Here is a 15626-nt window from a genome sequence, read left to right as displayed (position 1 = left end):
AAGTGGATTCATAATGTTTTATGACAAATCTAAAGGCAGAAACAGTAACAGACACAGCACATCATGCAAGGTGGTATACCTCATTTAAAGGAAGATCCCATCTAGAAAATCTGAAATATTAAGAATTAATATATGAATATTTCCGTCCGCCTCTGTGGTGTAGTGGTTAGCGTGATTAGCTGCCACCCCCGGAGGCCCGGGTTCGATTCCAGGCTCTGCCACGAAATTTGAAAAGTGGTACGAGGGCTGGAACGGGGTCCACTCAGCCTCGGGAGGTCAACTGAGTAGAGGTGGGTTCGATTCCCACCTCAGCCATCCTGGAAGTGGTTTTCCGTGGTTTCTCACTTCTCCTCCAGGCGAATGCCGGGATGGTACCTAACTTAAGGCCACGGCAGCTTCCTTCCCTGTTCCTTGCCTATCCCTTCCAATCTTCCCATTCCTCCACAAGGCCCTTGTTCAGCATAGCAGGTGAGGCCGCCTGGGCGAGGTACTGGTCATACTCCCCAGTTGTATCCCCCAACCGGGAGTCTGAAGCTCCAGGACACTGCCCTTGAGGCGGTAGAGGTGGGATCCCTCGCTAAGTCCGAGGAAAAAAACCGAACCTGGTGGGTAAACAGATGATGATGATGATATAAATATTTCCAGTCTGGAGTAACTACAAGAACAGTTCTGCATGTTTTGTGCCAGGTGTATGTGATCATTAAGGCAAAAAAGAAAGGTGTCTCTTTAGCTAGTAGGTGAATCGGCAATACTGTTCAGAACAAGGTTCTATACTTGCAACCATAAAGTAGCGTGTCTTATTGTTATACTGGTGGTATGTTCCGAGCTGTCGGTTGAGAGATGACATTTGTAGACGAATAACTTTGAGTTGTGTTTTCAAAAGTAGGAAATATCACAATATGAAGAATTTGGAATTCAAGAGGACAAATTGGGGCAAATATTCGTTTATAGGAAGGGGGTTAGGGATTGGAATAACTTACCAACGGAGATGTGCAATACATTTCCAAATATTTGCAATTATTTAATAAATGGCTAGGTAAACAACAGATAGCTAATCTGCCACCTGTGCATTACTTTCATCGCCTCGTCCACGCTCTGTTTTTATTGCCCTTCATGGTCGAGTCTGTTAGTTTCCTAGATAACTAATAATAAATAGTAATACAGTAAATTATTTCATCATCATCATTATCATCATCGAACATTCAGTCTACGTACTGATCTGATGAAGCCAAGTTGTTCGGTTGTTTGCAGTCCCTTTCATTGCTACGTTGTTCTCTTTCCGATGTCTTCCTGGATATGCTTGAGATATGTATACGGGGTGTCTGAAAATACGTTACGGAAATTGTAAGAGGACATAGCGTTCCCAAACCAAAATAGATATCTAGCGTTTTTTATTTCCTCCTAGTGAAAGCTTACCAAAAAGACGACAAAGGAATGTAAGTTCAACCGTGAGCAACTTCTGTGTCGGCCTGTACAGTGTGTGACTGGCCAGCTCTTGATAAGGTTGGGCGGTGCGCTACCGTAGCACACTGACATGTCGCTCGCTCACATGCAACCTTCGCAGTAATGGCGGCATACCACAGAGCAGCATCTGATAATCATGAACGGATAATGTAGCGCTAAGGCATCCTGAACCGACGAGCGTACACAAGTTAAATCCTAGTATTAATACCCCTTCCGGTTTCGGGTGAGCACAACGCATTTGTTTTAAGCATGTCGGTGAAGGCAGTACATTTCGTGCACGTCTAAGTTCAACACCCTAAAAAATAATTACTGACATGACATACTTTTCTTACATAAGTTATGTAATGAAAGTAAACGTTGTGAGTACGTCATGTGGAATTGAAAGGTATTAATTGCTAACGTGGACTTTGAGAAAGCTTATGACCGTGTGTGTAGAACCAAGGTTTGGGAAGCCTTACAGGGAAAAGGTGTCGAGGAACAGACCGTAGAAAGTGTGAAGGAGATGTACAATTGGAGTGTCAGTTGTGTGAAAGTAGGAGGAAAGGGAACAGGCTGGTTTGAGCACAAATCTATATATATATAAAATAACTTGTCCTGACTGACTGACTGATTCATCATCGCAGAGCCAAAACTACTGGACGTAAAGAAATGAAATTTTGGGGATAGATTCATACTAAGATGTAGGTGCTCGCTAAGAGAGGGTTTTTGGATATTCCTTCGCTAAGGGGGTGAAAAGAGGGGTGAAATTTTAAAATGAGTGTGTCTATATCTCGAAAGTTTAAAAGTTTACAGATATAAAAATTGGTATTTAGAATCTTCTTTAAAAATAAGGAAACACGTATTTTTTTGTTTTCAGAAATTCCCAATAGGAGGGGTGAAAAGGGGTGAAAATGGGGAAAATAGGTTGAATGCCCTTAATCAGGATACCAGTACTTATATCTCAGAAAATGAAGATATTACAGACCTGAAAATTGGTACTTTTGATCTCTTTTAAAAACAAAGAAACACGTATTTTTTTGTTTTTGGAAAATCCAATTAATGGGAGGGTGAAAAGGGGGTGAATTTTTAAAATGAGTGAATCTATATCTCCAAACTTTTAAAGTTTGCAGATGTAAAAATTGGTATTTAGAATCTTCATTAAACATAAAGAAACACGTATTTTTTGTTTTCGGAAAATCGCAATAGGAGGGGTGAAAATGGGTGAAAAAGGGGTTGAATGCCTTTGATGAGGCTACTTATATTTCAGAAACTGAAGATATTACAGACCTGAAAATTGGTGTTTGGGATCTCCTTTAAAAATAAAGAAACACGTATTTTTTTGTTTTTGGAAAATCCAATTAATGGGGGGGGGGGTTAAAAGGGGGTGATTTTTTAAAATGTGTGTATCTATATCTCAAAACTGTTACAGTTTATAGATGTAAAAATTGGTATTTAGAATCTCCTTTAAAAATAAAGAAACACGTATTCTTTTGTTTTCGGAAAATCCCAATAGGAAGGGTGTAAAAGGGTGAATAATGGGTTGAATGCCTTTAATGAGGCTACTTATATTTCAGAACCTGAAGATATTACAGACCTGAAAATTGGTATTTGGGATCTACTTTAAATGTAAAGAAACACGTATTTTTTCGTTTTTGGAAAATCCAAATATTGAGTTGTGAAAAGGGGGGAGAATTTTTTAAAATGAATGTGTCTACATCTTAAAACTTTAAAATTTACAGATGTAAAAATTTGATAGTTAGAATCTCCTCTAAAAATAAAGGGACACGTATTTTTTTGTTTCCTGTAAATCCCAATAGGAGGGGTGTAAAAGGGTGAAAAATGGGTTGAATGCCTTTAATGAGGATACATATATCTCAGAAACGGAAGATATTACAGAACTGAAAATTTATATATGGGATCTCCTTTAAAAATAAAGAAACACGTATTTTTTTAGTTTTTGGAAAATCCTATTAATGGCGGTTAAACAGAAGTGACAAATTGGGGTGAATTTTTTGAAAGATTATCTTGGAAACGTAAAATGTTACAGACGTAAAAAGTGGGTGTTTGGAATCTCCTGTAAATGTAAAGAAACATAGGTGATTTGTTTTTGGAAACTCCACTTAAGGGGAACCCAAAAGAGGTGAAATTTTAAAATGAGAATTTTTACAGTATATCTAAAAAACTTAACATGTTACAGAAGTGAAAAATGGAATTTTTATCTCTATTAAACATAAAGAAACGTGTATTTTTAATTTTCTGAAATACCACTCGGGTGGAGGGGGGGGGTGAAAGTGACTGAAAATGGTGTTGAATTCTTTTATTTAGGCTACTGATATCTTAAAAATGAAGATGTTACAGACGTGAAATTTGATATTTGCAATCTGCTTTAAAAGTAAAGAAACACGTATTCTCGGAAAATCCAATGAAGCGGGGGGGGGGGGGGAGGGGGTGAAAGAATTGAAAAATTAATTGACTTTAATTGTATGAGAATATATACATCTAATAAAAACTAAAGTTGTTACAGACGTGAAAATTCGTATTTGGATCTCCCTTAAAAACAAAGAAAAACGCGTTTTGGGGGGGAAACCATCTTGGGGGGCGGGTGTGTAAAGGAGTTGAATTCCTTTCATGAGGACACATAAATCAAAAAGTGAAGAAGTTAGAGTCGTGATCATTGGTATTTAAGAAGATCCTTTACTATTAAAGAAACAAGTATTTTTTGCGGGAAAATTCACTTGGGGGGGGGGGGGGAGTAATGTGATATGAAGTGCAGAAAGTAAATTATTTTTATTGGGATACTTATATCTCAAAACTGAAGGTAATAGACGTGAACATTGGTGTTTGGAATCTCCCTTAAACATAAAGAAACACGCCTTCTTTTAATATTTTTTGGGCCGGGGGGGGGGGGGGGGTTTGCAGTAAAAACTAACGTCGGTGGGGTGTAAAAGGAGGTGAGACCAATTGATTTTACTGTTCTTAATGTACTTATAAGGATCCTCCGTTGCTCAGGCGGCAGCGCGCCGGCCTCTCACAGCTGGGTTCCGTGGTTCAAATCCCGGTCACTCCATGTGACATTCGTGCTGGACAAAACGGAGGCGGGACAGGTTTTTCTCCGGATACTCCGGTTTTCCCTGTCATCATTCATCCCAGCAACACATAATAATAATAATAAGAAGAAGAAGAATAAGAAGAATAACATTAATAATAATAATAATAATAATAATAATAATAATAATAATAATAATAATAATAATAATGTTCCGGACCGTCGTCAAATGTGCGGACCGCGCTGGAAACGGCTCCTGGACGGGTAATGACTAAGAATGCAGTCCGGCCACGGGTTGAGTGCCGCCAAGGCACCCAATATGACACCACGCCGGATCTCCTGAAGGATTTTATCCAGATTAAAAATGATTATAGGAAAATACGGTATGGCAAAGATTTACGGACCCAACTGACCGGGAAGAATACCTGAGCCTAGCCCAGGAAGTACGAAATCGATTGCTGGAAAGGAAGATTGATAAATGGGAGGAAACGTGCCGTAATCTAATAGAAAACGAGTCAGATCGAGAATTTTGGTGGATTCTAGCTGAAAACGTGTCAGATCGCGAATTTCGGCGGATTATATATCTAAAACAATAAGCATTCAATTATAAATTTCAGTATAATACCGTAGTGAAGCACGGGTACCTTGCTAGTGTGGAATAAAACAAGGAAGTGCTCTGTCACCTTTGATCTTCGTAGTAACAATGGACGAGATAATGATAAAAGTGGCAAGGACAATTGGAGAAGAAAAAATGAAAGTGATGATGTTTGCAGATGACTTGTTAGTTTGGGGAGAAAAGGAAGTGAATATACAGTAACAGATGCTTGGATAGATGAGGTGGAACAATATGGATTGAAATTTAATACCCATAAGAGAAAGGAGGAGAGACCTACGAGAGGGATAATGCTTCGAGGGGAACAGCTCAGGAAGGTATAGAGTTTCAAGTACTAAGTATCATAGAGGAAAGTGGAAGAAATGCTAAGGAAATAATCGAGCGTGGAAGACAAGCAGGAGCATTCCTGAAAAGTGTCAAAAGCCTGGTTTGGAGCAAGGATGTTCCTCAGAGAAGCAAAAGGGTGATATACAGGATGTACTATATACCTATTCTGACGTATGCAGCTGAGGCTTGTAAAATGAAATTTCTGAGAAGCAGGATAGGAGTGACAAGATGGGATAAGATGAGAAATGAGAAGGTTCGAGATATAGTAAAAGAAGAGCCACTACATATTAGGATAAAGGCATCTACACTCAGACGGTATGGACATATGAAGAGAATGACAGAGAAAAGGATACCGACGAGGATGCACGAAATGGAGATAACTGTTAAACGACCAAGAGGAAAAACATGATACAGGTGAATAAAATGAGTGGAAGAGTGTGTACAGAGAAGAGGAGAGGACTGAGCAACAGTGACTATAGGTCATTCCACGTTAAGAAAACAGTATTGCTCTTATGGACCTACAAGGAGTGAACACACCCCCCTCTTAGACACCGGCAACTTCTCGTGATTAAGGGATATTATACTGTACTTTGTAATGTATTATGAAAGATAGATAAAAAGGATGAGGCATTTTTGCCTGTGAGTTATTAAAATAACTACATAACATTTTATTTTTCATAAATACATTCGTAGGGAGGAAGCTCAATGGCGGGAACAGCCATCGCTTCGTTGCCTTCCTTCATTTTTCTTCTTCTGCGTTGCTCTGGTACAAGCATCGTGTAGTCCCTCACTCTGTGAGCCACCGGCAGCTCATTTGTGTAGTGAAGTCATCGACAAGTATTTATTTGCTGCGTGTGAGCTTTTAGGCTTTAAATCAGTGTCCAAATGTCTTGTGTGGGTGAAAGTTATGCGATAAACCTACACGCGTGATTTCTTTCTTTAATATTAATACTGTGATCTTTTGTAGAGTTGCGTCGGTTTTCTAGCCTTTGTTGCCTGGAGACATTTATGAAATGCAATTAAATGCATCCCTCACCCCTCGAGCCCATAAAAATTATTTGCCTATTTTCTCCCGCAATTTACCTTACACTTCAATGCTGAAGTGTTTTATGTGTCGTAATTTACCTCTGATTCTGTACAAATCAGGAATAGCCCCTGTAAAATCACCGTCCCCTTTAGTTCATAAAAATAATTTGTAGCTTATCGTTAGTTTCTTCCGATTTCTGTCTTGGACTTAGATACTGAATTTCACAAATTTACGTGCCCCTTTTTTCCCGTGGTGCTGCTGAGCAGAATAGTTCGATATGGCAACCCTGTTGTCATAAGAGCAATACTATTTACTTAACATGGAATGAACTATAGGGAGAAGTGGTGGGAAGACAAGAGTAGATGGGGAGGCTTATGTTCCTAGCAGACCCGGCCAACAGCTGGAAACTGCAGATGATGGTGAGAACGGAGTATCCTGGGATACAGGTTTATAAAACTAAGTACAACGTAGTTCAGTACGTTATTATTGTGCTTTGATATGCGTTAATCGGAAATATACAAAGATAAGCAAGCGTTTATTACCTCTTGTAAACATACAATAACCTACAGTGCTCTAATCGATACATGATCACTACCTTCAATATCCTCCCCACCCTGGACGTTCGATTTCTAAGGGAACGACCAGCTGCACTGGCCTTGTGACCATGGAGCGATCCGGAAGCTGAAGAATGACTGTTCGGATTCTGTCATCTCGTCCTCGGCGGAGTTCATAAATTCTGCCTCGTTTCCACGTCAGTCTGGGATTCAAGTCCTCGTGTAAAAGTACTACATCACCCATCCTTAGTTAGGTTTCTTTCTTGGTCTGTTTTACTTCGTGGTAACTCTGTAACTGAAGGAGGTATTCCTTTTTCCATCTTTGCTTAAAGTGTAAAATTAGCTTTAGTTTCTCTCTGTACACGTTAGTCAAATCTTGCTTGATGGAAGTATCTGGTGTACTTGAAAGAGATGTCAGCCTTTCTCCTATGAGGAAGTGTGGAGGTGTCAGGATATCAGAGTTACTGTCATCTACGGTAATGGAGCGCAAGTTTAGAGTGGCCTTGATCGCCACCAAAATATTATTTAGCCCTTCCTCGTCTACTTGAGCTCGTCTGAATATCTTCTTGAGGCACATCTTAGTGGACCCTACCATCCTTTCGCAGAAGCCTCCCCACCATGCTGCTCTTGGTACTATAAATTTTCACGTAACATGGTGAAGTGACAAGTGATTATGTACTCTTGAATCTTCTAACAATTCCTGGGTTTCGGATGATGTATCAATTACAGAATAGATTATTGTATGTTTATGAGAAGTAATAAAGCACGATGTGTTAGTTCTTGTGACAAGCACGAGTTTCACTTAACACCCGTAAAATATATCACCAATATTAATGCCAAATATCTTCTTTACGTTATTTAGATTTTCTGACATAACAGGCCGGCCCTTTACAGCTCGACATTAGAGTTCATAGGTCATTGACGAGATATGTTTTGTGATAATTGATTCCCGTTAATTGTTTTTGTATCGTATATACTGTGTGTATTAATATTCATATTTCATTTTTGTGGTGTGTTTCGTCCGGCACAGAAAACAAGCACGAAATGTTACAGAAAGTGGCGCTTTAAATTTCTATTTCCCGATGCCCCGCTTGTCCACTCCCCTCCCCTTACTTGTGTTGAGTCATGCAATGGGCTCTACTGTATTGCTTGCCAACTGCACAGCACATGTAAACAGCCGATATTGTGTGGTCCTCAGTTACGCGCTCATGTCTGTATTCCGTTCACTAGAAAACATTCTGATCATTTCTGCATACCCCATGCATTTTACTTGGGAATTTTCAATGATAATATTAACACTCTTCACCGCAAACGTTATGTTGTGAATTCGGTGTACTACGTCGCAGTACGTTATATGAAACACTTACCCATGGCGACTAACCAAATAGTTTAGGAAAATATGGATAACGGATCCTCTCTTACATTATTGTGTTTATTATGCCCATCATTCTCAGTAACTTATTTTCAGACACCCTGAATAAATGATTTACTATTCAATATGTAATTATTGCATACCTTTTCCAGTCTTAGTCATTTTACCTGCAAAATAACGCCGGCTCAAACGTGTTATGTTATCATGCTGCATTTCTTCGTCTCGATCGGTCGCTAGACCGAGCTCTCCTTGTGACGAGACGCTGAAGGCGTCTGGGTTTCGGCGTGTTGCTTTGACGTCGTTTGTTGCTCCTGCAGAGGCTGGAGTGGAGTAGTGGCCTGTGTTCCAATATCCCGGCAGGTTACGTGCTGCCATCTTATGGACAGCGAATCATAACTCAGCATACTTTCCTGAAAATAATAAAACGGTACGCTATTATTACTTGCAAGGAAGAAGCAGTGTAGAATGAAACATCTCAAACTGGACACCTCCCTCTATCCCAGAATAAAATCACCATAGCCAGTCCCAAGTACATTTGGGGAAGAAATAAAGGGAAGGTATAACACGTAGTCAAAGCATTGCTCCACCTGGCTTCGGGCGATACCAACATGCAAATGCTGAGATGGGCGGCCTCGGCACAGGAGAGCTGCGAGAAAAATACACAGACAAAAGGTCAACGATTCTGACGATGGAAGAGGATGTATAGCAACATCCCAATGGTCGACAAAAGCAGATGAATCGAGAATCTACTGGCCTGTAAGGACTGAGGAACTAGAAAGAAAAGATTCTGTCACCAATCATCAATCACTACTGCATTTAGGGCAGTCCCCCAGGTGGCATGTTCCCTATCTGTTGTTTACCCAGTCTTTTCTTAAATAATTGCAAATTCGGGAATTTATTGAACATCTCTCTTGGAAAATTATTCCAATCCCTAACTCCTCTTCCTATAAACGCATATTTCCCGCAATTTGTCCTCTTGAGTTGCAACTTTGCATCTTTCCTACCTTTAAAAACACCACTCAAACTTATTCGTCTACTGATGTCCACCCACGCCACCTCTCCACTGACAGCTCGGAACATGCTACTTAGTAGAGCAGCGCTGCTCCTTTTCCCCAGGTCTTCGCAGCCCAAACTTTGGAACAAATCGAGCTGCTTTTCTTAGGATTTTTTCCAGTTCTTGAATCAGGTAATCCTGGTGAGGGTCCCATACTCTGGAACCATACTCTAGTTGGGGTCTTACCGAGCTCGATAGCTGCAGTCGCTTAATTGCGGCCAGTATCCAGTACTCGGGAGATAGTAGGTTCGAACCCCACTGTCGGCAGCCCTGAAGATGGTTTTCCGTGGTTTCCCATTTTCACACCAGGCAAATGCTGGGGCTGTACCTTAATTAAGGCCACGGCCGCTTCCCTCCCATTCCTAGCCCTTCCCTGTCCCATCGTCGCCATAAGACCTATCTGTGTCGGTGCGACGTAAAGCAACTAACAATAATAATAAGTTGGGGTCTTACCAGAGACTTACACGCCCTCTCCTTTACATCCTTACTACAACCCCTAAATACCCTCATAACCATGTGCATTGATCTATACCCTTTATTTACAATCTCATTTAAGTCATTACACCAATGAAGATCTTTCCTTATATCAACACCTAGGTACTTACAATGATCCCCATAAGGAACTTTTACCCCATCAACGCAGTAATTAAAACTGAGAGGACTTTTCCCATTAGTGAAACTCACAACCTGGGCTTTTAACCCCGTTTATCATCATACCATTGCCTGCTGTCCATATCACAACATGTCTGTTGGTGAAACCGGAATGCCTGTATGCAAGTGAAGGCCTGGCACTAAACTATAGATTAGATGAACTTGAGAAAGGAGAATCATGAGAAAAATCTTAGGAAATTAAGATGTAATGATTAAATATACAGGAACATAGTCATCATAACAGAAACCATACGGAAAAGAGAATTGCATTTTTTTGGACATATTTACAGAATAGGTGATTCCAGATTAACGAGTACCTTTGGGACAGAAAGGCAACCACTAGCTGGATTCAAGAAATAAAGAAAGATTTAGAAAGATATAATATAAGAGAAGAAGAAACTATGGACAGAGGTTTTTAGAAAGAGGGTAGTAAGTATGGAAGGATTCCAAGGAAGATTGAACAAGAAACCTAGCGTAAAGTGATCCGAGGACAGGGAGAAACAGCATAGTGAAAGGATGAAAGATTATTGGAAGAAACGGAAGATACAACAACAAAGTATGAAGAACTGAACTGAAATTGGCACGAGGTCCTTAGCAGGCCTCATTGGAATGAATAATAATAGTAATAATAATAATAATAATAATAATAATAATAATAATAATAATAATGGCGTCATGTGGCCTCCGGAGGGGCCTCGTGCAGGTTTTTCGAGTTGACGCCGTACAGACGACCAGCGCGTATATGAGGATGAGGCCCTACCTATGATGAATTCTAATGCTGAAGACATCACAAACTCCCAACCCGCAGCCAGAGGAATTAATCAATGAACGTTAAAATACCCGACTCGGCCGGGAATCGAACTTGGGAACCCTTGGACTAAAGGTCAGCATGCTAACCATTTATCAATAGAGAGTTTACTTTGATGGAAAGAACTGATTGTTTTGAGAATATGCGATATGCAGTGCCGCCAGTCCAGCAAACTGTCTTTTAAATATATAACCCTGTCGCGTGTGAAATAAAAACAGGAAGGACATTTCTTTCATCCAGCGTTTACATTTATGGAGGTAGGTAATACTCACTGTAGTCGGAGCTCTGGAGAATCCTTGGACGTTCCCGAACAGGATGGTCTGTGAAGGAGAATCTATACTGAATGTCCGTGTGCTCGAGCCTACGCTGTGTTTCTCAAGGTTCTTGTAGTCTGCACTCGGGTAGTCCACATCTGAAAAATAACATTTATAATATAAAAATGAAGGTTGTTATCCATATTATTATTATTATTATTATTATTATTATTATTATTATTATTATTATTATTATTATTTTATTGATTTATTTAATCTGCTTACTCTCCAGGCTTGGTTCTTCCCTCGGACTCAGTGAGGGATCCCAGCTGTACCATCTCAAGGGAAGTGTTCTGGAGCGTGAGACTTTGGGTCGGGGTTACAACTGGGCAGAAGGACCAGTGCCTCGTCCAGGCGGCCTCACCTGCTATGCTGAACAGGGGCCTTGTTGGGGGATGGGAAGATTGGAAGGGATAGACAATGAAGAGGGAAGAGAGCAGCCGTGGCCCTAAGTTAGGTACCATACCGTCATTTGCCTGGAGAAGAAGTGGGAAACCACGGAAAACCATTTCGAGGACGGTTGAGGTGGGAATCGGACCCTCCTCTACTCAGTTGACCTCCCGAGGCTGAGCGGATCCCACTCCAGTCCTTGTACCACGTTTCATATTTCGTGGCAGAGCCGAGAATCGAACCCGGGCCTCTGGGGGGTGCCAGCTATTCACAGTAACCACCACACCACAGAAGCGGAAGTTGTCATAACTTAAAACTCTAAAGTAATACTTATTCCTTACCATTCGTTTGTGGAATAACATCAGGATTATCAGCAGCGTCTTCAGTCTGAAGGGCTGTAGAAGTTTTCCCGGGAGACTTGAGTCCTTGGTTCTGCAGAGCCACTGTGAGCCCCTTGCTACTCGCGAGAGAGTCCGAGCTGCTCCTCTGGTCGTCCTCACTTCCTTCACACCAGTCACATTCCACTCCTCTCACTCGGATGATCACCACCACCACGATACCCACCAGACCTAGGGTGCTCACAATACCTGCCAGCACCCATAGCATGGGCGTCACCTGCGGGAAGGTAGGGAGTATTATGCCATCCCCTAAAACCAAACAGAGCACATTAGTAACGAGAAAACGTTAAACCAGACAGTAAGACTTGGTTCAGTCTTATGCCAATAGATGACGTTAAAGTTATTACATGCAACAAAATGACAATCTCATCTCACTGAATGAGATGCATTTTCGTGAAAAAGAATCAAGCATACGAAATTCCAATGCCTACAACAAAGCATCCATGTTCAACATTCGATAAGATGTCTTTCCTAAAACTCAATGGAATACATTTTATCGGGTGCTTATAGATGGAGATCATATGCTTTCTGCCAGAATGGAAAACAAGAAAAGGAAAAAAGATCCATTCACTCCGCTGAAAGATGGTGTTTTTCACTTAACATTTCAAATACGATGGTCATCACTGTATTGCTCTTGTAACCTATATCTGGTACCAGTTTCAGTCTCCCAAATGTTCCTATTTTCTGAATATCTCGTGGACGGCATCGGAAGTCAGGACGTACATAGTTTGAACTCATGTCTATCGATATAGCTCTTTACGTTATAATGGTGAATATGAGATGATTACTTCGCTATAGGAAACATATTTTTCTTTTAAAAATGCAAAAGTAAACGTTGTAAGACGTTCATTGTTTTTTCTTGTTGATACATACTCGTTTCCTTAATATTGCTGTAAATGACAGACATAATAGGGATTGTATGTATAGATATTAGGTAAGGACACACAGAAAGCGTTTTGAAGCAGAAAGCATTAACAAGCGGTTCTGAACAGCTGAGCGCGTAGAATCAAGCCAGTGGTTGAACATAGGCATGGCCAGACAGTGAGCAGAACGGGCTCTACTGCCCATCGCCGCTTCTAGACAGATCACTTTGTTTCTTGCAGCTCAGCTGTAAGCATGTTTTACCGAGCTCACCATGTCTTTTGGAACAGAGGAATTGATTTCATCAGTTTTTAAATGACCGGTGCTGTGGGAAGTTTATCACAAATACTTTAAAGACAGGATCATTACCCGACTGAGGTTGTTAATGATAATCAGAACAATGGACATAATAATGTATTTTCCACCTTTATATGAAACTATGTTTTCCAATTAATAAAAACATGCAATCATTTCTGTAGTGACATACTGTTATTTTCTTATGGACTTAGTTTCCTCTGTTAATTGTTTAATGTTTAATTTCCTTACGTTATACGAAGTTCTGTGGTCCAATATCTCCATGTTCTACCTTTACATGAAACTTGACGCAAGTGTAATAGATTGATATAACTTGGAAACAATATTCTCTAACCCGGGGAAAATAATGCCAATATCGACATCGATTTATTATTATTATTATTATTATATTATTATTATTATTATTATTATTATTATTATTATTATTATTATTATTATTACTTGTGAGGTGTAGCTGTGAACTTCTTTACATCTATTAGTAATATTATTATTATTTTTATTATTTATTATTATTAGCGTATTCTCCCAATAATGGAAGACGTTAAGCAAACAACTCAATCAAGCTTTCTTTGGGTTCTTCTTGTTCTTCCAATAGGCTTTCATTCTCTCTGAGAAGGCTTGTTTACGTTCTTCCGACCATTTCGGTCTGCACTGTTTTTGCTTTGGTTGCTCTGATGTAACTTCCCACTTGTTGACTTTGTGTCTGAAGGTGTCTCTTTCTAAAATGTCTGTTGCACATATGTTTGCGTTTTTGAGGTCCTTTCGAAGTTCATCCAGCCAAGGTGTTGAATTCTTAAGTGAGCTAACATAATTTAATATTCTTTTTGACAGTCGATTTTCTGGTAATCTTGTGAGGTGTCCAAAGAATTTCATTCGTCTTTTCTTAATGTCAATTTCAATGTTTGAAACTTTTTCTGTTGTTTTGATTGATTGTAGCCTGTAACCATCTTGGGTATATCTTGCTCCTAGGATTTTCCTGATGATCTTCCTCTCTTGCTTTTTTATTTCTTCTAATTCTTGTTTACTGTTAAGTGACAATGTTTCACTTGCGTAAAGGACTGTTGGTTTTATGACTGTGTTGTAATGCCGAATTTTTGTCTGTCTTGACATGCATTTTTTGTTGTAGATGTCTTGAACTAACCCTAATGCCTTCTTGACTTTTTGGAGACGGTTTTGCTGTGAGATCTTCTCAAGGCCTGTCGGTTCGATGAATTCTCCGAGGTATTTAAAGTACGAGACCCGGTCGATTTTACCGTATTTTGTTCTCAGGCTCGTGATATCTGTCTTTGAACAGAAGAATTTAGTTTTCTCAAATGAAATCTGTAGTCCCACTTTTTCTGCAGATTCCTTAAGTATCTCAAGCTGCTTGATGGCAGTCTCCTCATCCTCTGTTAAAATCGCCAGATCATCCGCAAATGCAAGGTATGGTACGTAGAGGTTGTTTTTGGGAAAGCCCAATCGGATCGGTTTCCAAGATTCATGTTTCTTGAGTTCCTTCTCCCATTCTTCCATAACCTTGTCTAGGACGACGTTGAACAGAATTGGAGAGAGTCCATCACCTTGTCTCACACCTGTCTGAATGTCGAAGGGTTCTGAAATTTCTCCCATAAATTTCACTTTAGACTTTGTGCCCGTTAGTGTTTGTCTTATGAGTTCTAGGGTTTTGGGATCTAGTCCTCTCTCTTCTAGAATTTGGAATAGGGAGGGTCTGTCTATCGAATCATATGCCTTTTTGAAATCTACAAATGTGCATACTGTAGGCTTTTGTCTGAGGGCTCGTAGTTTAAGTATGGTTTTGAGGTTGAAAATTTGTTCTGGGCATGACCTGTTTGGTCTGAATCCTGCTTGAAATTCTGATAATTTGGGTTCTAATTGTTGTTGTGTTCTATGCAAGAGACAGGCTGATAGTATTTTTATTATTATTATTATTATTATTATTATTATTATTATTTACGTAGTTATTCCGGACTTTATTTGGTACAGATCACGATCGTATTATTTGTGAGGTTATGTCATGAAACATCTGCTATATATATATTAATATGAGTGTATTTAATGTAAGAACACATGATTAATAGTATATAAGTTATTATTACCTGTGTATATAATGTGTAATCCAATGTAACATTGTGAAACACACTGTAATATACAGAATAACGTATCTTTGGCATTAGATAGTTGTAGAAACCTCTTTACATTGTAACTAGGCTACTGGAAATCTCGAATTTACGAGAAAAACGTGTTATGTATATCCTTCTAGAAGCCTGGCCAGGCAATATATATAAAGAGACAGTCTTGTGAGTGAGAGGGGAGTCGTTTTGATAAGACTTGTGTGGAAGTCGTATTAGCCATGTGGATGAAGCTAAGTATGTGAATTGGTTTTCTTGGGTTGGTAGTTGACATTCAACTGTTGCAGTCTCTCCTTATTGTTTCGTAGTAGTGTTTTGTTTCAT

General features: G+C 39.7%; 1 protein-coding gene across 1 annotated transcript in view; it reads right to left on the bottom strand.

The window, feature by feature from the left end:
• Positions 1–11929: 11929 nt before the first annotated feature.
• The window catches only part of LOC136864405 (nephrin-like), a 1213465-nt gene continuing 1209768 nt past the window's right edge, over positions 11930–15626 (bottom strand). Inside the window, exon 13 of the mRNA XM_068226736.1 lies at positions 11930–12231. Coding sequence (XP_068082837.1) covers positions 11930–12231 — 302 coding nt within the window. The remainder of the gene's footprint in view (positions 12232–15626) is intronic.

Source organism: Anabrus simplex, chromosome 1 (assembly GCF_040414725.1).
Source record: "Anabrus simplex isolate iqAnaSimp1 chromosome 1, ASM4041472v1, whole genome shotgun sequence".
Classification (NCBI taxonomy): Eukaryota; Metazoa; Arthropoda; class Insecta; order Orthoptera; family Tettigoniidae; genus Anabrus; species Anabrus simplex.
The sequence above is the reverse complement of the archived record's forward strand: the minus strand, read 5'-3'. Positions and strand labels throughout refer to the sequence as shown.